The sequence below is a fragment of the Scyliorhinus torazame genome, chromosome 21 (assembly GCF_047496885.1).
Source record: "Scyliorhinus torazame isolate Kashiwa2021f chromosome 21, sScyTor2.1, whole genome shotgun sequence".
Taxonomy (NCBI): domain Eukaryota; kingdom Metazoa; phylum Chordata; class Chondrichthyes; order Carcharhiniformes; family Scyliorhinidae; genus Scyliorhinus; species Scyliorhinus torazame.
The window spans coordinates 6,092,083-6,113,464 of NC_092727.1; the positions used below are offsets into that span (position 1 = coordinate 6,092,083).

A 21,382-nucleotide genomic window follows, 5' to 3' on the forward strand; every position below is an offset into this window, starting at 1 on the left:
GGGTGTTTGAAGCAGATTCAGTAATGACTTTCAAAAGGGAAATGGATAAACGTTGAAAGGAAAGAAAAATAGTAGAACTAGGGAGAAACGGGGCCTGGGACTAACTGAAATCCTCTCTATGTGGGCTGATAGGACTTTATTAGTGCTGCAATGAACACTTGAATGACCAGTGTGCAATCATTACTATAGCAGTAGTCACACTTACAACACCACTTGCAAAGTATTTGGGCATGTGAGGAACACAGTCCTACCCATCGCTGTTTCACCAGGTTGACTGGCACACAATGGTGCACTTTGTGCAGCAGGGCCTCCAACTCGGCAGTGTCCAATGTGATCAGTTTCTCCATTTTCATACTCACATTGCTTTTAATGTAACAACTTTATTTATATAGTGCCCTCAGGCCATCCCAAAGTGCTCCACAGTCTTGGGCTTGAATTTTCAGGATGGCGGGGACTCAGTCCCTGCTATGCACAAAGTCGACGGTGAACGCAGCCCTGCTGACTCCAGCAGGCCAAATGCCATTTCACACTCTATATAATAAGTATTAATTGACAGAAGGTGGACCTCCATCCATCACCTGGAGGAAGTCAATTAGATTGGCTGGCAGCTCTCCAGTCATTCCAGGAACAGCGCTCCAGTGGCTAGAAGCTAGCTGCCTGGAACAAAGTTCCTGGAACCAGAGACCAAGTGGGAGGGTGTGGGTAGGGAAGGCGTGGGTAGGGGGTCATGAGGAGAGCAAGTCAGGTGTTGGGGTTTAGGCCAGTGAGGAGCAGGGGTGAGGAAGTCTAGAGATTTCTCGGCCTTAAGGGGAGGGCACCCCCATAGGGAGGCTCCAATATAATCCCGCAAATGTTGCAGCCAAACGGCAATATCCTCCAAACAGCAATGCAATAGTGAGCGGATTTTCTGATTTTATGATGTTGACTGAGGATACTGGCCGTAACATCAGGGATAATTCCTCTCCTCGACTTCCAACTACTGCGACAAAATCCTTTCGGCCCACATTGCAGAGCAGAGCAGGCCATACTTTAATATCTCATTTAAAGGATGGCACCTCCAGTATCCTTAAGCACCGCACTGGAATGTCAACATTGTTTGTTGCTGTCAAAACTCGAGGGTGGAACTTGAACCCACAACCTTTTTATTCAGAGGAAATAGCATGACCAAGTGTGCCATAATGACACAGCCACATGAGGACACTTCAAAAAGCAAAATTGATACTTGAGCCATATAAAAATATAATGGAAATAAAACCAGGAAATGCTGGAAAAACCCGGTAGGTCTGGCATCTGGGGAAAGGGAAACAGAGTTAACGTTTTGAATCCATATGACTCTTCAGAGCCCCTTCCTCTGTGTCGTACGGACTTTTACAGCATTTTCTGTTTTTATTTCAGATTTCTAGAATCTGCAGCATTTAGGGCTCAGTTAGCTGAAGGCGTGAGCACAACGGGTGGAGTAAGCAAAGCGGGGAATTAGCAAGTGGCCAGAATTAGAGGAGAGTAGGGAGCCCGATGGCTTGGAGAGCTGCGGACATAAGAGAGAGGGTTGGTAAAGGGTATAGCTGGCTACTGCCCTTTAAGAGGTGTTCCTTACCAGACATCTCAATCTCCATTGTGTTCTCCAGGCAAGTTTTTCCTGTACTAATAATCAATAAAAAAATCAGCAAACCAGTGCAATGAGTCAGCGCATCCTTTTTCCCTCCAATATTGGAAATTCCAGCTTATTTATTTTCTTTAAACCTCTACAGCACTGAATAGTAATCGGAATACAAAACGATTTGCACCAACTTGGATGTCTGTCCAATAGTTTGGAGATCAGCAGCAATTTTAAATAGAAAACTGACTCACGATGCTGTTGGCTTCCAGCTTCAAAACTGAACACAGAAACCACTAGATCAGTCTGAGGAGAAACATAAATAAGCAATTCCACATCACAAATGAGGATGCTGTGTGCAAGAATGATTTGTTTTGCATGTCACCTCCATGTGCATCAGTGACTTTAGAATTTGCTGCTGAATGACAAAAAAGCCTAATTTAGCCCAGGGGCATCTTCCAACTGAACCATGCAAGTTCTGTGATTCTGAAAGTCCCCAATCATTCACTTTAAGGAATAATCTTCAAACACAGTGAGCACGTACCTGGATAACAAGTTAAATTGCACCACAGTTGGCAAATGAGTAAGGGACAACTCTGGAGAGTCCAGAAACAGATTCCATTGTGAGCCAGGAAAGGGTGTATGTATAGGAGCAATGTAATCCCCATTTCCAGTTAAATTAAGTTCTCCAATAAAGAGAACAGTAGCTGAGAAAGAGTCCACTGCACCCCAGATCATTGCCATTACTGAAACTCCTCAGATATGTTCACAAGTGCAACTTTCTGGTATCTAACATCAGTGAGAGATACAGATTATTTACTTAAAGGTGGCAGGAAAGGGAGAGGGGCAGAGGGAAGTAGGATAAGTGACCATTTGGAGCAGCAGGATTACCAACACCAGTTGAGTGTTCAGCAAGAATTGTGTGGCATTAACCACTGTGGAAGGTAATCATTGAGACTGCCCACAGCATACAGCAGGAGCTATGCAGAGGTTAACCACAGGGAGCAGAATACTGTGCATAGGTTCTCCACTGAGAGCTATTTTTGTGATCACAAAGCATTTTAGTGAGTTGGTGGGTGTAGGAGAGAAATACAACACTATCCTTGGGAGTATCTGTTACATTTTCTCAAAGCAGGATAGCTTGCAACTCTTAAATTCCATCCCTACATTAACTGTCAGATTAAATTGAATGCACAACCTTTTATTTTTTGCACTTTGAGGATTTATTTCATAAAGATAGCAATAAAAAAAAACCTTCCAGGCTTCAATCTTGCACATTATAAAAGAAAATGAGTAACACTGAAAAAATATTGACATGCCAACAATTGAATCTCCCTTCTTTCATCAATGCTGGGTACATTGTTGAACCACGTACTGAGAACTCACAAGGAATTCCAAAAGTGCACAATCATTCAGAAAATAATTCCAGAACTAAGTACTGCAACTATAATTAAACACAAAAGCAACAGTCAACAAACAGGAGGTTGCTTTCACCTGAAGTTACCAAACATTTTTGAAAAGCAAAATTGCTCGGGGTTCGAATGGTGAGGTGGGTGATGATGTGCAGGAATCAGTTAGATGTTCGGCATCAGTCCAAAACAGAGCAGAGTTGGACAGATCGGTTTTCACAGTAAATGCAAAACAGCTGCCGCACCCGACAGGCACCACTGGTGGCCGAGAGTCCGATGAGAGTTTCTGCGTACTTGGTCACACATTCATTTTGTTTTCTACCTCAACTTCATTTCTTTGTTGGAAGTACTTTCTTTGTTCCTGTACAGCACGCTCCAGTAATGGCAAGTTAACTCCATTCGCTTCCAAAAGCAGCCGAGCCTGAATCACAGGAATATTGCCTAAAAAAATACAGCATGGTGCCACCGCGTTAATATCTAGTTAATCACAACAAGTTCAGCACATCTACAAGAGACAGAATGATGCAAAGTGAATGGCTATTTAAAGTCCTTTTTGAACTGGCTGATCTCAGTCAGGGTGCAACAGCTGGCCTCTCTGTCTTTGGAAGGTCAAATGGAAAGCTAAATCGCCAGGCCTGGAGTGTTTGGGATTTGTGATCGAGTTTAAAAACGTTGGGAGTGAAGTCAGGAAACACTTTAGGCACATAAAGGGTGGTAGATGTTTGAAACACTCTTACAAAACTGCAGATGATGCTAAATCAATTGTTAATTAGAAATTATGAACCAAAGGTTGTTCAAAGCTATGGGACAAAGGCTGGACGGGAGGCAGTGGTACAGTGGTATTGTCATTCCAGAGACCCAGGGTTAAGTCCTGGGTACCCAAGTTCGAATCCCACCATGGCATATAGTGAAAATTGAACTGAATAAAAAAATCTGGAATTAAAAATCTAAATGATGACCATGAAACCATTGTTGTCATAAAAACCCACCTGGTTCATTAGTACCCTTTAGGGAAGGAAACCTGCCGTCCTTAACTGGTCTGGCGTCCACGTGACTTCAGATCCACAGTCATGCGGTTGACTATTAAATGCTCCATCCAGGGCAATTATGGATGGGCAATAAATGCTGGTCCAGCCAGCGACACTCGCATCCCAGGGAAGAAAATGGAATCAGAGCACAGTTCAGCCATGAGTTTACTGAATTAACAGGCTCAAACGGCTGAATGGCATGTTCCTCTCCAATCACCCAACAACTTTTTAAAAGTGCCAGAATCCAAAGTCAACAATAGGGACTTAAATTCAACTTCAATAGGTCATAATGTCTGGATGATTGTCTGAGCCATGGGCAAATTAGCATAGGACAAGTCAGATTGGAGTTGAATGCATGGCACCAATACAGGGAAAAGTGGGATATGTACCTTTGGGACCGTCTACACCTGAACAGTGCTAATTAATCTAAATACTGGGGGTAAGGGAATCAAATTTAGCGATTTGTTTTCATTCATTCACTGATTTGTTGCCAATCCTGGATCGCCCTTGAACTGAGTGGCTAGGTCTTTTCAGAGGACAGTTATGTCAACCACATTGTTGTGGATCTGGAGTCACATATCGGCCAGATAAAGATGGCACCCTAAAGGACATTACCGAACCAGAGCCACATCAAAGATTATTGCAGAACATAAAAAGCTCATGATGTGAGGGTGACACACTGGCATGAATAGAAGATTGGCTGGCTACCAGGAAGCAAACTAAAATGGATCTTTTTCAAGTTGGCAAGATGTGATGAGTGGTGTGCCACAAGGATCAGTGCTGGGACCTCTACTGTTTACAATTTAAATTAAGTGACTCAGATAAAGGGATTGAGGGGATGGTTACCAAATTTGCAGATAATACAAAGATGGATGGGAAAGTAAATTGTGAAGAGGACATAAGGAGGCTACAAGAGAAGATGTAGATAGGTTAAGAGAGTGGGAAAAGATCGCGCAAGTGGACTATAACGTGGGAAAATGTGAAATTGTCCATTCTGGCAGGAAGATTAAGAAAAGGCATATTATGCAAATGGTGAGAGATTGCAGAGTTCTGAGGTACAGAGGGATCTGGTGTTCTTGTGCATGAATTCAAAATGCTAGTATTGAAGTGCAGCAAGTTATTAGGAAAACTAATAGAATGTTAGCATTTATTGCGAGGGGAACTGAATACAAAAGGAAGGAGGTTATGCTTCAGTTGCACATGGCACTAGTGAGACCACATTTGTAGTACTGCGGAAAGTATTGGTCATCTTTTTAAGGACGGATGTAAATGTGTTGGACCCAAAGAGAAAATGCTGGAAAATTTCAGCAGGTCTGGCAGCATCTGTAGGGAGAGAAAAGAGCGAACGTTTCGAGTCCAGATGACTCTTTGTCAAAGCTAACAGACAGAGAAAGTGGGAAATATTTATACTGTGGAGTGAGAATGAAAGATGAGTCATAGCCACAGAAACCCAGGGAAACCGGGCGCTAATAGCCACAGAAACCAAGGGGAAAGAGTGCTAATGGCAGTCTCCAGAGAGAACAAAAGGTGTGAAAGGCTAAACAGCAGAGAAACTAACATCAGAGGGTAAACTGTGACAGATGTAGATGTGGGGAAGGGGGAAGCAAAGGTGGATGAGGTGGGGGGGGGGGGGGGGGGTAAATATATATAAAGAAAGACAAGAAAGAAAGAAATGGTAAAAGACAGTTAAAATAAAATGGGATGAAAACAAAGGGGTCGAGGTAGGGTAGAGCTAATCATCTGAAGTTGAAAGCAGTTCCAGAAGGTTTACCAGAATAATATCTTATGAGGAAAGGTGAGACAGGCTAAGCTTGCATTCACTGGAGTTTCGAAAAGAGGCAACTTGATTAAAACATAAAGTTCTTGAGGGCTCTTAACAGAGTGGATGTGGTGAAGATGTTTCCTCTTGTAGGAGAATCTAGAACTAGAGGTCAGTTTAAAAATAAAAGGTCACCCATTTAAAACGGAAATGAGGCAAACTTTTTCCTCAAGAGGGTTGAGTCTTTGGCCTTCTTTTCCTGAAAAGGTTGTGGAAGCAGGGTCTTCAAATATTTTTAAGGCAGAGATGGATAGATTCTTGGTAAGCAAAGGGGTAATAGGTTATCAGGGATAGGTGGGACGCAAATTCGAGATGGTTTTTGCATCAGCCATGATTTTATTAAATGGAAAAGCAGAGTAGTTGAATGGCCTACTCTGCTCTTTGTTCTGTCATGTGAGAGTACCTTTAAGAAATGGGTGTTTATAAATGGGTGTGTATATAAATATCTGTAGTGAGAGTACCTTTAAGAAATGGGTGTTTATAAATGGGTGTGTATATAAATATCTGTAGTGAGAGTACCTTTAAGAAATGGGTGTTTATAAATGGGTGTGTATATAAATATCTGTAGTGAGAGTACCTTTAAGAAATGGGTGTTTATAAATGGGTGTGTATATAAATATCTGTAGTGAGAGTACCTTTAAGAAATGGGTGTTTATAAATGGGTGTGTATATAAATATCTGTAGTGAGAGTACCTTTAAGAAATGGGTGTTTACTACTGCAGTGATGTCAGAGAGTGGGTGGAGCTGGGCTGTCTGTCAGCTTTTTACTTTCGTTTTAGGCTGTTTGCTGCAGGGTGTGTTTTAGTTTCGTTTTCAGTGTTGAAATGAAAAAATGAAAATCGCTTATTGTCACAAATAGGCTTCAAATGAAGTTACTGTGAAAAGTCTCTAGTCGCCACATTCCGGCGCCTTTTCGGGGAGGCTGGCTTAGGAATTGAACTGTACTGCTGGCCTGCCTTGGTCTGCTTTCAAAGCCAGCGATTTAGTCCTGTGCTAAACCAGCCCCTGTTGAAGCTGAAGCCAGACCAAGCAGGTGTACTGCTGTTCTCTCTGCCATCAAAAGACTATCTCTGGATCATTTGGTGAATTCAGAATTATAAATATTCTCAGTAGTGAAGTTAAACCTGAATGTCTTTCTGTTTTGAAGGTTTTTTAAGTCGTACGGATGTTAAAAAGGAAAGCTTAAAGGTTTACTTAGTGTTGTATTCTTTGGGGGTTGTATTTGAATTATGGTTGCTAAGATGTTCACTGCATGTTTTAAAAAGGTTAACTTGAGTTCTTAGAATAAACATTGTTTTGCTTTAAAAAAATACTTTTCCATTTCTGCTGTACCACACCTGTAGAGTGGGCCGTGTGCTCCCCATACCCCAATCTAGTAAACGTTGTGGGTCAGGTGAACTCCATGATACACTTTGGGGTTCTCTAAACCCTGGCCCATAACAGTACATATATATTGACATTTAGCCCAAGATTAAAAGAACAAGGTTCAGTGAGCCCCATTGCACCGATACATCCAAAAAGGAATTGTAAAAACAGAATGAAAAGGAGAAAAGAACAAAGGCTCTGCTCCAACCCAACATATCTTAGCTTTCGAAAATTTACTCACCGGATAAGAGAACGTTTCTATTTAAACAAGTCACCAACAATATAGATTTGAAACAATGATTATGTCCCAATAGACCAAGAATATTCCACTAAAGTATTTTAAAGCACCAACTCTTCAACTGAACGGGCTCTGGCCTCTCCTTGTTAATTCTGTATCCAGAAATCTATCCTTGATCCTGAATTTGCATCAGAAGTAGGGGGAACGACAGCCTGCCCGTGGGCCAATTCCCTCATCCCACTGCCACTCGAAATGAGCAGGCAGCAGGAAAACCCGGTGCTAATGTCAAATATTCCCCACCCCCACCCATCACCCCCAGCAGTCACCTGGCTCCAATGAGATTCCATATGTACTTGAAAGCCAGGGTCCATCGTTGAATACCAGTTCCTCGCTCTACCTACAATAACAGTAGTGACCACTGCTCCTGCTGGTGCTGAGCTGCCAGTCGGTGCAGAGCTGCTGACCCCCGACTGGCCGACACCTCTTTGAGATAGGACTTTCTCCTGGAAATAGACGAAAGTCTTGCTTCATACTAATTAAAAAGCTGTCACCCAAAAAATTAAAGCAGTGCAAACCGGCCATACCCAAGTCCAAATAATTTATACGGAGCGAAAAAAAATGGATCAAGCACTGACCTCTGCTGGCCCAGAGTCTACATTGCAGAGAGCTTGTTTTTTGATTTGGATGAAACATAATTCACAATACTGGGCAGGAATTTCCGGTCATCGCTGTGAGCAGTTCAGGGGTAAATTTGGAGAGTGGCCTCCAAATTTCCCATCCTACCCGTGATGATGCCCACTGCTGGCAGGGCTGCAATATCCTGTCCGTTTAATTTTATAGCACAGGAGGCCAATCAGCTCACTGTGGTTGCACCATTCCCAGTCCTATTTTCCTCACATTGTTTCAAACTTTTAAAAACTAAAATGTTTTCTGCTACCATGACTGATCTTGCAACCCGATGTGTAAAATAAATGTCTCCTAAACACTCCCTTCATCGTTTTGGTGGTCTTAAATTGAAATGCTTAATTAGCAACTCAACAACTGAGGAATATAACTTATTCCTATTTAGTTTATCAAAATTCTTCTTAATTGTCAGCACCAGAACCATCTGTTTAACCTTCTGTTTTAGTGAAAAGTGTGGTTATTTCTCTAATCTTTCATTGCAACTAGAGCCTCTTATCCCTGGTTCTGTCTGGGCGAACCTTTTGGACACCAATACTGCGTTATCTTTTCAAACCAGGGTGCTCTCTCTCTTCTCTGCCACTAGCCCCAACATTTATTAGCAAGTTTCATCTGAGATAATATTTGGATAGATTTCTGTCGAGAATTGCGATACAACATAGTCTGTTGTGGAGAAACAAGGTAATAGGATCAGTTTTCTCAGCATTTAATTAGAGGATGTTAATCATAGAATTTACAGTGCAGAAGGAGGCCATTCGGCCCATCGAGTCTGTACCGGCCCTTGGAAAGAGCACCCTACCCAAGCCCACACCTCCACCATATCTCCGTAACCCCACCGAACGTTTTTGGACACGAAGGGCAATTTAGCATGGCCAATCCACCTAACCTGCACATCTTTGGACTGAGGGAGGAAACCGGAGCACCCGGAGGAAACCCACGCAGACACGGGGAGAACGTGCAGGCTCCGCACAGACAGTGACCCAAACCAGGAATCGAACCTGGGACCCTGGAGCTGTGAAGCAACTGTGCTATCCCCCTTAGGAAGTATCCAAATGTATATCAGGTAAAACCATTCAAAGTGTGAAAACGTTAATGATAGTAGAGGGGTAGAGCTGGCTGGCATTGGCACACACGTGGAAGGTGGCATTAGTTACAACGCCTTGCAGTTATTTAGCACTTCTAATAGATTGTCCCACAGGAGTGATGAACCAACAAAACTTGACTGAGCCATACAAGTAAATATTGGGACAGATGACCCTAGTACAAAAGGTAGGTTTTGAACAGTATCTTAAATGCAAGGGCTGTGGAAGGTGTGGAAACCAGATTGGAGGAATTGAAATAGTGAGTTGCTCAAGAGATGAAGTTGGGACACATGCTATTATTGGTTCTGTCCTCAAAGAATCACCACTCTAGGTTTTTTTGAAAAGCCAGAGTGGAGCGGACACGAGGCGATGGCTGGCGGTAAAGCGGGTAAAGACTCGGGCAAGGCCAAGACCAAAGCGGTTTCCTGCTCGCATTGAGCCGGGCTGCAGTTCCCGGTCGGGCGCATCCATCGCCACCTGAAGACCCGGACCACCAGCCATGGCCGGGTGGGCGCCACGGCGGCCGTCTACAGCGCAGCCATTCTGGAGTACCTGACGGCCGAGGTACTGGATTTGGCAGGAAATGCCTCCAAAGACTTGAAGGTGAAGCGCATCAACCCTCGCCACTTGCAGCTTGCCATCCGTGGAGATGAAGAATTGGATTCCTTAATCAAAGCTACCATTGCTGGTGGTGGTGTCATTCCTCACATTCATAAGTCTCTCATTGGCAAAAAGGGCCAACAGAAGACCGTTTGAGGTTGGAAGCTCCCCTTTTTTAGGTTTGATATCTCTGGACTCCATTTCCAATTAATCAACTAGAATGTTTGGAGGATGGGGCCAGAAAGACACTGGACTTCTGAAATGTGATTGCATAAAAAAAACACATTTTTATCTCGATAGTATTTTTAAAAATAAATTCAATTATCTCACTTCCATGTGCACTGGTCTGGGACCTTACCTTCTATGGTGGAGCTGTATCCGAGTGACCTGGAGGCATTTCCTGGTTGCAAAGCTTTAAATGCAGGACAAACTCATTGCTTGTATAACTTTAATTTTTGGAGTGGATTTAAATCTGGATGGTTTGCTCTGACTGTCTACTGGTGGATGAAGTTTTCAATAAAATGTGTATTAAAAAAAAAAAGAATCTCCACTCTACCTGCTGCGGTTTCCATTTCTCCAAGTACCATGTACTCAGATCCAATGCAAGCTTCAAATGGTTCCACGAGTAAAGTCCGGACCCGAAGCTGGTAATCGATCAAGTTGTGATGCACAGAGAAAATTGCCTCAGAGATCTTGGCATCATAACCAGTTAACCTGTAAAAGGAAACATTTAAATTGAAGTGGGCGCATCTAGCACAGCAGTGCGATATTCTGGATAGACAAGTCTGAAATTCTGGTCTGTTATCTTGTACTCAGTTTGAGGAGTTTATCAATTTTCAAAGGTTTCCTCCTGCCCAGGTTTTCTATTCAAGTAGTTTATCATGGCAAAAAGCAGGACCTCCTGTCAGAACATTTCCCAAGGGACCAATGGTCAACTCAGCTACAATGAATAGATTTAAAAAATAGATATTGAAAGACAACTTACAACACAAAAATACATAGAATCTGCAGCATAGAAACAACCTAAAGGCTCTATGGCCATGTTGATATTCCACACAAGCCTGCGCCTTCTCAACAACCTATCCCTCTGCCCATATACCCCTCTGTTCCCTTTTCCCTCAAGTATGCTAAACTGTCCCAAAAATGCACCTATTAATATGGAGATATACGACATACTAAACAGCTTGCAAAATGTTATTCCTCGGAATATTGCAGTCTGTAGGATGCCTGCAGAACAAGGACACAAAAGCAATCAAAACGTTCTCCATTGCAATCAACACATGGACTGGTTGGGTAGGTGAATATTCAGCAGCCAGTTCAATGTGGTGATTAGACGTGTTGCGGGAGGGGGAGGCGGCATTAGGGGGTAGGATTACAGATTCCATCGATATTGGCTAAATGTACCTGTGACCTTTCACTTCACACCTCCCATTAAACAAAACCAGTCAGGCACCAATGCTTTGATGCAAGAGAGGTAGAAACCCTGATTACAATTAGCAACAATTATTGAGATGATATACATTTTCAAGCCACTTGAAGGAGTTAGTACTGTGCTAACATCCACTCCTCTTAAGGATTAAGCAGTAAGTAATGAGCAGCTATCCCTTTATTCTTCTGGTGAGCACCCATGGAATTTCTGTTCGCAGAGGTTTCACCAGAATGTTTTGTTAGCTGTGCCGTGCATTTAAATGATACACAAAACAATCAACAACTGATCAAATCCACCACTGCTGTTCCCCTAGGCAGAGACCCAAAACATTACGGTCATATATGGCCTGCTTCAAGGTGCCGGACTTCTGTTTTGGCTTCATTTGGCACACACCTGGTGCCCGCATATGGAGTTCTATGCCCTCAAATACCAGCATCTGTTCACTAGTGGGCCATTATCGCTTCCTGCACCAACAGTCAGCATCAAATCCAATTTTAAATCTGACCAGCAACCCACACCTATCATTGATAAGTATAGAGACAACAATGTGAAGGCCAACAAAAAACAGAGGAAGAGGGGAGAAAAAAACAAACAAGGCAGACAGAATGAGATTATTATGCTGACATAAAAATGATGCCATACTGATGGATAATATGGAGTGGACTCCTCCATCCATCTGAGCTCCAATTCAAAACTCTTTTAACCTACCAGAATCCTGCACTCACAGAAACCACCACCTGTATGAGCTTCCTTCCACATGGTCGCCAGCCCAAGAGGAAAAGGAGAACAGGCGGAGAAACAGCAACCCCAAAAACAAAGGCAGGTAAGAGAGAGCAAGTCCTCTGACATCATAGATAGAGAACACAACAATCCCAAGAGGTTGACCCTGGCAACCTCGACCCTGCTAATCATGCACCATTCTATGCATACCTGCCAAATGTTCTCAAGGCACATCCTTCCTCAACTTCACCGGAAGAAATCTCCCACAAAAAGTGAATCTCTCCAGCCTGTGGTAGCATTCCTTGCTGTTCTGTCCTTAACAGTAAAAATAAATTAATTTTAGTTTCACTATTTAACGGCAATTAGTTCATAACTTATATGCCAGGTGCAAAATACCCCAAACCACCCCACACACAGATGAAAGGGTTTGAAAGATCCTGCACAAAACACCCGTTGGTTATTACGCTTCACGTGACGACAGCATGTGTATTAACATTAATCCTTTGTACAGAGAAGAGCAAACAGCTGGTAGAAATGTGTGCAAGTTCACTGACAGGAATTCCATGGAGAAAACAGCTCAGGAAGAAATCACTGCCATAACAAGTAGCAAAATAAAAATGATTTACAATGTACTAACAGCAGAGAAACAGGCTATTTTACCCAAATGGTCCATGCAAGTGTGTATTCTCCACACAAGCCTTCTCCCTCACTCTTCCGCTGAATCTAATCAACATAACCTTCTATTTCATCTATTTAGCTGGTTTAGCACACGGCTAAATCACTGGCTTTGAAAGCAGCGCAAAGCAGGCCAGCAGCATAGTTCAATTCCCATACCACCCTCCCCGAACAGGCGCTGGAATGTGGCGACTAGGGGCTTTTCACAGTAACTTCATTTGAAGCCTACTTGTGACAATAAGCAAATTTCATTTATTTCTCCGTCATGCCAATTTTCCTGATTTTTGCTGCAGATCCTTCTGTTCCTCTACCCCATTTAGATATTGGTTTTCCAAGGAGTATGTGATCTCCTTATTCTGCTTACCAAAAATTCTTTTTCCAGCTTCATTTGTCTCTCAGATCAGTAGATAAAGAGGCTCTTACCTATAATAGTTTCTTACTCTCATGAGAAATAAGTTTATTTTTGCACAATACTTGGCAAGATTCCTGTATGGATAACACCAATGCAATAATGGATTTTGTTTCCACAAACCAAATATTCACGAGTCTAACACATGGGAAGGGGCTCCAAGTTTCTCTGTTCATCTATCATCCCATGTTCACTGGCCTGCATTAATTGGCACAAATTGAAAATTCTCATCCATGTTCAAATCTCTTCATGGCCTTGTCTACTTCTTCCTATTCTCAGAGCCTAGGGTACTGCTGAACATATTCTGCTACCTTGCCCAAAGTTTTTCAAGTGCGAATCTAGCAAATGTTCAATCAAAGAGGATATAATAATCAAACACAATGCTTGGAGGAAATAATATATTAACTCTTATGAATGTGCCATGTTGCTACTACAACAGGATAACTGCTGCAAATTGTCTGCATAATAGGTAAGAGTACTTCACTGTGAGAAACACCTGGGAACATTTCAATGCAATCAGGTGCTAAAACAGATACAGCACATCGGTAAACAGACAGGAGAAAATAGCTGGAATTCATAGATACTGGCCAGATTGGAGAAGTTTTATGACACAGTCCAAGTTTTTCAAGTGCTATAACTCAAGGGTCAAGGTTGGTTCCACTTCTGTTCTTGGTTTCCATAAATAACATGAGCAAAGCTCTTGCCAAAATTAGCTGACAGTATGAAAGTCAAGGGATTTTCAAACAGCAAGAAGGATGCAGGAATTCAGGAGGGAATCAACAGGTTACTGAATTTGTAAGACTGGCAAATACAGTTGAACATGGAAACGCACAATATAATACATTTTGGGAGGAAAAAGAATGGATGGATGGTGAAGAGTACAAATACAATAGCAGGTTCAAATACGTCATTCCCTGAAAGTGCTGGCAAACACGGACATCTTTTAAAAAAACAGTAATTTTTTTTTTAATGTTTAGGGGCATACAGTGGTTCAGTCATAATTAAATGACTGTATACAGTTTGGTCACCCGATTATAGATAGGACTTTAAAGGCATGGAGAGCATACAATATATATTCTCCAGGATGTTGCAAGGATGAACATTTATGATGAGAAGATTTCAGATACTAAGAAAGCTTAGGAGAAATGTAAATTGAGGTTTATAGAATAATGAAGGATTTTGATAGAGTGAATGGGGAAAGATTACTGCCTCTGGTTGGGGAGTTAGTGACAAAGAGTCAATTTAAAACTAAAAGAGCTACGAGAGAGATTAAGGGAAACCATTTGAGATGGTTATTAGAGTGCTGAATTCTTTGTCACAGGGAGTGAATGAGGCAATGGGTCTTTTAAGGCGCATTTTGATAAATATTTGAAGCTAATTGAAATGCAAAAGCAGGGCAGTGGGCTTAATTCAAGGAAAGAGGCAGCAGTCTCGGCCTAATGCCTGCCCCCCCTCCCTTAATTGGTTCATAATAAATGCCACTATTAGTGAATTCCGCTTTCTACATTAGACCCAAGCATCCAAAGCTTGAATATTGACTGTTTGGCGAGGCTCTTCTCAGAATCCTAGAATGAAAGAAGAATAAACTCTTACTCAGCCTGCAGCAGTCACAACCTTTTCCAACTTTATTTCATTGCTATGTCAGCCACGGCTCAGTTGGTAGCACATTCACCTCAAGTCAGAGTGGTGAGAAATTGCAGAGCTCGGATGTGCAAAAGGATCTGGATGTTCAAGTGCATGAATCACAAAAAGGCTAGAATGCAGGTACAGCAAGTAGTGAGGAAAGCTAACAGAATGTTATCGTTTAGTGCTAGGTGTCAAATAGAAAAGCAGAGAAGTTATGTTTCAATTGTACAGATCTGGAGTATGGTGTACAGTATTGGTCACTTTATATAAGGAAGGATGCAAATGCTTTGGAATCAGTTCAGAGAACATTTACCATGCAGAATGGGTGCGTTGTCTGGTGAGAAAAGATTGGACAGGCTGGTTTGTATCCACTGGCATTTAGAAGAATAAGAGGTGACTTGATTGAAACATATAAAACCCTGAAGGGCCTTGATAGGATGGATGTAGACAGGGGGCGGAATTCTCTGTAAATGGGGCTATGTCTCCACGCCAGCGAGAAAACGGGCCGATATCATTCTGGAGTTTCCTGAAGAAAGTCCAGAGTGATTCTCCGTTTTGAAGGCTGCTTGCAGGGCCCCGGAGTAGTCCACACAGCTCCGGCTGCCGTAACGGGGCCCTGCTCTTACACACCGGGTCCGCACATGTGCGCGGCGGCAGGCCCCGCGCAACATGGCTGACCCACACAGCAAGCAGGCCCCAACAAGAGAGGCCTCCCCCAGATCGCGCATGCCCGCCGATCGGTGGTCCCCAATCAGAACCCTGCCCGTCCACCCCCCCCCCCTCCCCCGGTGACGGATCGCTCCGTTCCCCCACCAGAGCGGCCACGGACACCAAGTGCCCGCCGGGTGGAACCATGAGGGAACCACGCCGACGGAAACTCGGCCAGCTGCTGGCTGAGAATCGCCACGGGGGCCTCTTTCAATGGCCCCCAACTGGCAGCGCGTCGACCGCGTGCGAGGGACTGGAGGCGATTCTCCGATCCACGGAGAATCGTGGGAAGGCGTCTTTTGAAAGGGCCACGAAGAATCCAGCACGAGTTTTAAGGATACAAAGTAATAACATTTATTTACTATAACATATATACATAACAGTAGCAGTAACTTCCCTTGCTACATACTCCTTCCTGCTGGTTCCTGAACTGGCCAGCTTTATTTATACTAGGAGTTTACTAGTGGTTTTTCCACCCCCCTCATTGGGGAAGCTCAGACTCCCACAGGATTGTGGGATTGTCATTAGTCCCCAGCCAATGGTAAGCAGGCAAGTTATAACAGCGTCGGACCCGATCGCAGAACTGACCCCCCATTCCCCGCCCCCACGCCGAGCCCGATTTCGGCTCGGAGAATCCCACCCAGGGTGTTTCATCTTGTGGAGGAATCTAGAACTGCAGGGTCACTGTTTAAAAATAAGGAATTGTCCATTTAAAACAGAGATGAGGAGAATGTTTTACTCTTGAGGGTAGTGAGTCTCTGGAACTTCCTTCCTGAATAGGCAGCGGAAGCAGAATCTTTGAACATTTTTAAGGCAGAGCTGGATAGATTTGTGGTAAGGGGATGATAGGTTATGGGGGAGGCAGGGTGCAGATCAAAGGTTACTATCAAATCAGCCTTGATCTTATTAAATGGGGGTGCAGGCTCGAGGGGCTGATTGGCCAGCTCCTGTTCCTCGTTCATTAACTGTTGGGTTCAGGTTCCACTCCAGGACTGGAACGCAACGCACAAATCTAGTCTGACGCTCCAGTTAGAGGTGCCACCTTTTGACTGAAATGTTAATCAGGTCACAGTCTGCCCTCTCATGTGAAAAGATGCTAATGGCATTACTTCCAAAGACAGCAGGGGAATTCTCTAGTGCCCTGGCCAATAATCAATCAACATCACTGAAATAGACATTCTAATGAATGGTTGACCCCAAAGATGTTTTATCAATATATTTATGGTAAAAGGTTAGTTCAGGAAAAAATAGGATCTTTCATTGAATTCTTTGAGGAAGTGATAAGAAGGGTTGATGAGGGTAGCGCAGTGGATGGGTGTGCATGAGATTTTAGCAAGGCATTTGACAAAGTCCTACATGGCAGATTGGTCAAAAAAAAAAACAATGGGATACAGGGCAATGTGGCAAACTGGATAAAAAGTTGGCTTAGTACCAGGGAACAAAAGGTAAAGGTCGATGGCTGCCCTTGCAAATGGAAAGTTGTTTCAAGTGGTGTTCCACAGGGCTCGGTGTTGGGACCCTTACTGTTTGTGTTGCATATTAATGATTTGAACGTGAACGTGGAGGTCACGATTGGGAAATTTGCAGACGACACAAAGATTGGCTGAGTGGTGGACCGTGTAAAGGCTAGCTATAATCTCCCAAAATGATATAGATGGATTGGTGGACTGGGCAATAAAGTGGCAGGATGATTTTAACAAAGAAGTGGGAGGTCATGCAGTTAGGGAGTACACAATCAATGGGGATATACTAAGGGTAGATGAAGCGAGAGATCTTGGGGTACAAGTCCACAGGTCCCTAAAGGCAGTAGTTCTCGTAGGCTAGGTTGTAAAGAAAGCATATGAAATGCTCTCCTTCATTGGCAGAGGTATAGAATATGATGTTGGGATTGAGATTGGTGAGGCCACAACTGGAGTATTGTGTGCAATTCTGGTCACCGCATTACAGAAAGGATGTAGTTACCCTGGAGAGTGCGCAGAGGAGGTTTGCTAGGGTTGGAAAAGTGTGGCGACGAGGAGAGATTGGATAGGTTGGGGGTATTGTCCCTGGAACAAAGAAGGCTGAGGGGTGACTCCATTGAGATGTCCAAAATTATGTGGGGAAGAGATAGAGTGGACAGGGTAAAATAGTTTTGCTTGGTGGAGAACTCTAGAAACAGGGGACGTGGATTGAAGATAACAGGCAGAAGGTGTAAGGGGGGAGATGAGGAAGAAGGTTTTCACGCTGAGGGTGGTGGGTGTCTGGAATTCCCTGCCCGAGTTGTGGTGGAGGCAGAGAGCTGAAGCTCTGGTAAGCTGCAGGACGGTGGGGCGGCACGGTGGCACACAGGTTAGCACTGCTGCCTCACAGTTCTAGGGTACCAGGTTCAATTCCAGCCTCGGCTGACTGTCTGTGCAGAGTCTGCACGTTCTCCCCGTGTCTGCGTGGGTTTCCTCCGGGTGCTCCGGTTTCCTCCCACAGAATAAAGATGTGCAGGTTAGGTGGATTGGCTATGTTAAATTACCCTCAGTGACCAAAAGGTTAGGTGGGGTTACAGGGTGGAAGCATAGGGTGCACTTTCCAAGGGCCGGTGCAGACTCAATGGGACGAATGGCCTCCTTCTGCACTGTAAATTCAATGAAAGGGCAACCGGGGTGGCCTCGGGCTGGCACGGAGGGGACGGGCCGAGCGGCCGCCTCCTGGGCGGTTGTCTGGACTTTGATTGTTCTGCTGGAGAGACTGACAGTCGGCCCGCCGAGTGTGTGCCGAACTGTGGGGAAAAATACAAGTTATCTCCCTCACTCACTCCTCACTCTCCACACATTCCTGATCAACACTGACCAGCGTACCGCTCAGGATCCCCCGGCAGCAGGGCCGGGGCGCGGAGCCGCGAGTCCGGGTGTAACGGTGGGCACCGGGGAAGCCGCCCCGCTCGCACCCTGGGGGAGGGGCAGCCGCCCCGCCCGCACTCTGCGGGGGGGGGGGCAGCCGCCCCGCTCGCACCCTGGGGGGGGGGGCAGCCGCCCCGCCTGCACCCTGGGGAGGGGCAGCCGCCCCGCCCGCACCCTGGGGGAGGGGCAGCCGCCCCGCCTGCACCCTGGGGAGGGGCAGCCACCCCGCCTGCACCCTGGGGGAGGGGCAGCCGCCCCGCCCCGCCCGCACTCTGCGGGGAGGGGCAGCCGCCCCGCTCGCACCCTGGGGGAGGGGCAGCCTCCCCGCCCGCACCCTGGGGGAGGGGCAGCCGCCCCGCCTGCACCCTGGGGAGGAGCAGCCACCCCGCTCGCACCCTGGGGGGGGGGGCAGCCGCCCCGCCCGCACCCTGGGGGAGGGGCAGCCGCCCCGCCAGCACCCTGGGGAGGAGCAGCCGCCCCGCTCGCACCCTGGGGGGGGGGCAGCCGCCCCGCTCGCACCCTGGGGGAGGGGCAGCCGCCCCGCCAGCACCCTGGGGAGGGGCAGCCGCCCCGCCCGCACCCTGGGGGAGGGGCAGCCGCCCCGCCAGCACCCTGGGGAGGGGCAGCCGCCCCGCCCGCACCCTGGGGGAGGGGCGGGGCCCTGGGGGAGGGGCAGCCGCCCCGCCCGCACCCTGGGGGAGGGGCAGCCGCACTGGGCGGGCCCGCGCGCACTTTCCGTTGGAGTTTAAACCGCGGGGCGGCCTCGCGCCGCCGGGCCTGAGGCCTACTTCAGGCCGCATCCCGGCTCCGCCAACAGGTACCCGAGCGGCCCGCCCGCAGGAACCCCCCCCCCCCCCCCCGGGGGTGACCGGGCAGCAGGGACATTGCGCGGAGCGCCGCCTGGGCCGGGGGTGCGGAAAGTGCCGCGGCTCAGGGAGGGCCCCGGGGGGGGCCATTTACCTCAGTCACCGCCACAGAAACACGCCGGCAATTACTGCCCGCCCCGGGGGGGGGGGGGGGGGTCCACACGACAACGACGATTTGGTTAAAAGCTGCAAATCATTTTGGGACATCCCCAAGGCGCTATACTAATGCAAACCCCGCCCCTCAACTTGCACAGTTGTCACTCACGGAAGGGCTCAAATTAATCGACGACGAAGGTCTTGCTGCATCGCCCGGCGCCCAGCGCTTATCTGGGCTGCATCCCTGTGCGGCTTTTCACTAACTCCACCGCAGTGTTAATGTAAACCTACTTGTGACACCAGTAAACATTATTATTCTTCACCCTGACGAACTGATTGATGGTCACCTTCTGGAACCACCAAAGTTCTCGAGTGGGCAATTCTGGATTGGCCCAGCAACCACAAGCGGATGGGAATATCTTCAGGCTGTATGGGATGTGATGGTAGTTTCCAGGTTTAAGTTGCTTTGCAATCTCCATATTCATCACGTGAGTCTAATTCCCAATATTGTCACTCCGCATATAATCTAGTAACAATTTTTCTCTTTGCATATGTTCATTCATTTGTCTACATGTGTAGGTACATAGGGACACTTCCATTGGGGCAGCAGAGGCTGTCTTCACCCACTAAACAGGGATAGATACTTGTCCATAATCTTCATTATGGCCATTCACGTACCCAAGCCCAATTAATCCCAGTAAAAACAGCCCGCAGAGTTATTAATCTTCTTGCATTGGTCCTATACAGTAAGGAAGGAAATAAAGACTTGCATTTTAACCGGGCACCTTTCACACCCTCGAGATGTCACAATGCGCTTTACAGCCATTGTCGTGCTTTTGAAGTGTAGTCACTCTTGTAGGAAATTTCAAGCGTCCAATTTTCTCTCAACAAGTTCAGATGAAGTAATGAGATAGATAATCATATTTCTCTTTCTTTCTGTTGATTAAGGGATACTTGACCAGGACATTTTGAGAACTCGCTCTTCAATTATTGTTGTGGGATCTTTTACATTCAGATGAGCTACATTTTAATATCTGATCCTAAAATGCAGCATCTTCAGGAGTGCAGCACTCTCCATTATTACATTGGTATGTAGACCTAGTTATGTGCTTCAGTTGCTGGAATCAGACTTGAACCTTCAAACTCAGAAGTGAGAGTCCATCCACTGAGCCAGAACTGGCATGTGGTAGAGCCAGCCTTTTCAGATTAATCATTTTTTTAACATACTTGTTCTTTGGATGTTGGTCATGCAGTATTTATTGCCCATTCCTGTTTGCGTGGGTAATTAAAAATTGGGTCAAAATCCTGGAATTCATTCTCTAACAGCACTGGGTGTACCTACACCTCGGGGACTGCAGCGGTTCAAGAAGACAACTCACCACCACCTTCTCAAAGACAACCATGGATGGGTGATAAATGTTGGTCTAGCCAGCGATGCCAAAATTAGGAGTCAACGTGCATTGTGAGGCTGGAGTCACAGGTAGGTCAGGGCAGATAGGAATGAAAAGGTCCTTTCCCTGAACCACTTGGGTTCTTACAACTATCCGGCAATCTTCATGATATTTTCTGGTACCAACCCCCAATTACCACATTCTTTTTGAATTTTGTTTCACAACTTGCCCCGCTGAGGCTTTGAACTCTTGTGTTGCTATTTCAATGCCATAAATTACTTCCATTATCATTAATCCCAATAAAGATGTATCTGTCCCATTAATTCCACTGAGCTGTCCCTGTCAACTAATCCCAACATGAGCAGTCCTGTTCCACTCTTCATGTTCAATTAGTCTTTTAGCACGGTTCAGTCAACTTCCATGAATCTGGGTAGAGATGTTCCTAATCCCTTTCATCTGCCCATTTCCTATTATCCCTGCAGAGACAGTCCCATCACATTAATCTTACCCCATCCTATTAATTCCCAAGCACGTGTGAAATTTATGGCACATAGTGAACAGATGCAACCACTGGGAGGTTGGAGTGAGGAAAATTTGATTTTCATTATGTTTCCTTTTCTGGAACCTGAAATTACTCTTATCACCTTTCAACTAATCATTATTTTATTACTCATTAATTCTCAGGATGTGGATGTCACTGGCAAGGCTGGCATTTATTACTTGTCACTAATGATTGATAGATTTTTGTTTTCGATAGATTTTGCCTAGGACCGATG

General features: G+C 45.5%; 1 protein-coding gene, 1 long non-coding RNA gene and 1 pseudogene across 6 annotated transcripts in view; 2 read left to right on the plus strand and 1 right to left on the minus strand.

Moving 5' to 3' along the window:
* Positions 1–2,793: 2,793 nt before the first annotated feature.
* On the minus strand, positions 2,794–20,231 carry ten1 (TEN1 subunit of CST complex). Of its 4 annotated transcripts, XR_011937410.1 has the most exons (5): positions 19,507–19,719; positions 12,176–12,280; positions 10,373–10,530; positions 7,780–7,956; positions 2,794–3,444 (listed from the first exon to the last, which is right to left on the minus strand). XR_011937410.1 is itself a non-coding variant. In XM_072486392.1 (4 exons), the coding sequence occupies exons 1-4, from the start codon at positions 20,039–20,041 to the stop codon at positions 3,302–3,304; spliced, it is 462 nt and encodes a 153-aa protein (XP_072342493.1). In that variant the 5' UTR covers positions 20,042–20,231; the 3' UTR covers positions 2,794–3,301. The 4 variants fall into 4 exon arrangements, 3 of the variants coding, with proteins under 3 accessions (XP_072342493.1, XP_072342491.1, XP_072342492.1); XM_072486392.1 differs by lacking the exons at positions 7,780–7,956; positions 19,507–19,719 and adding an exon at positions 19,986–20,231; XM_072486390.1 differs by lacking the exon at positions 7,780–7,956.
* LOC140398119 (histone H2A.Z pseudogene) lies at positions 9,559–10,032 on the plus strand (annotated as a pseudogene).
* LOC140398120 (uncharacterized) overlaps positions 18,943–21,382 on the plus strand; it is a 29,415-nt gene continuing 26,975 nt past the window's right edge. Inside the window, exons 1-2 of one of the 2 annotated variants that reach the window (XR_011937411.1) lie at positions 18,943–19,070; positions 20,164–20,303. This is a non-coding gene — a long non-coding RNA (uncharacterized lncRNA). Of the gene's footprint in view, positions 19,071–19,565; positions 19,704–20,163; positions 20,304–21,382 lie in introns of those variants that run through there. The other variant, XR_011937412.1, reaches the window with a different exon arrangement.

What these genes read in the sequence shown, in the direction of transcription:
- ten1 (XM_072486390.1), bottom strand. Translation starts at nt 19,700, where the DNA reads ATGAATATGGAGATTGCAAAGCAACTTAAACCTGGAAACTACCATCAC. An exon ending in AATGTTTACTGGTGTCACAA is followed by an intron (nt 12,281 to 19,506) that starts GTAGGTTTACAT and finishes TTTACTGTTAAG; the next exon opens with GACAGAACAGCAAGGAATGC. An exon ending in GCCTTGAGAACATTTGGCAG is followed by an intron (nt 10,531 to 12,175) that starts GTATGCATAGAA and finishes TTCCTTTTACAG; the next exon opens with GTTAACTGGTTATGATGCCA.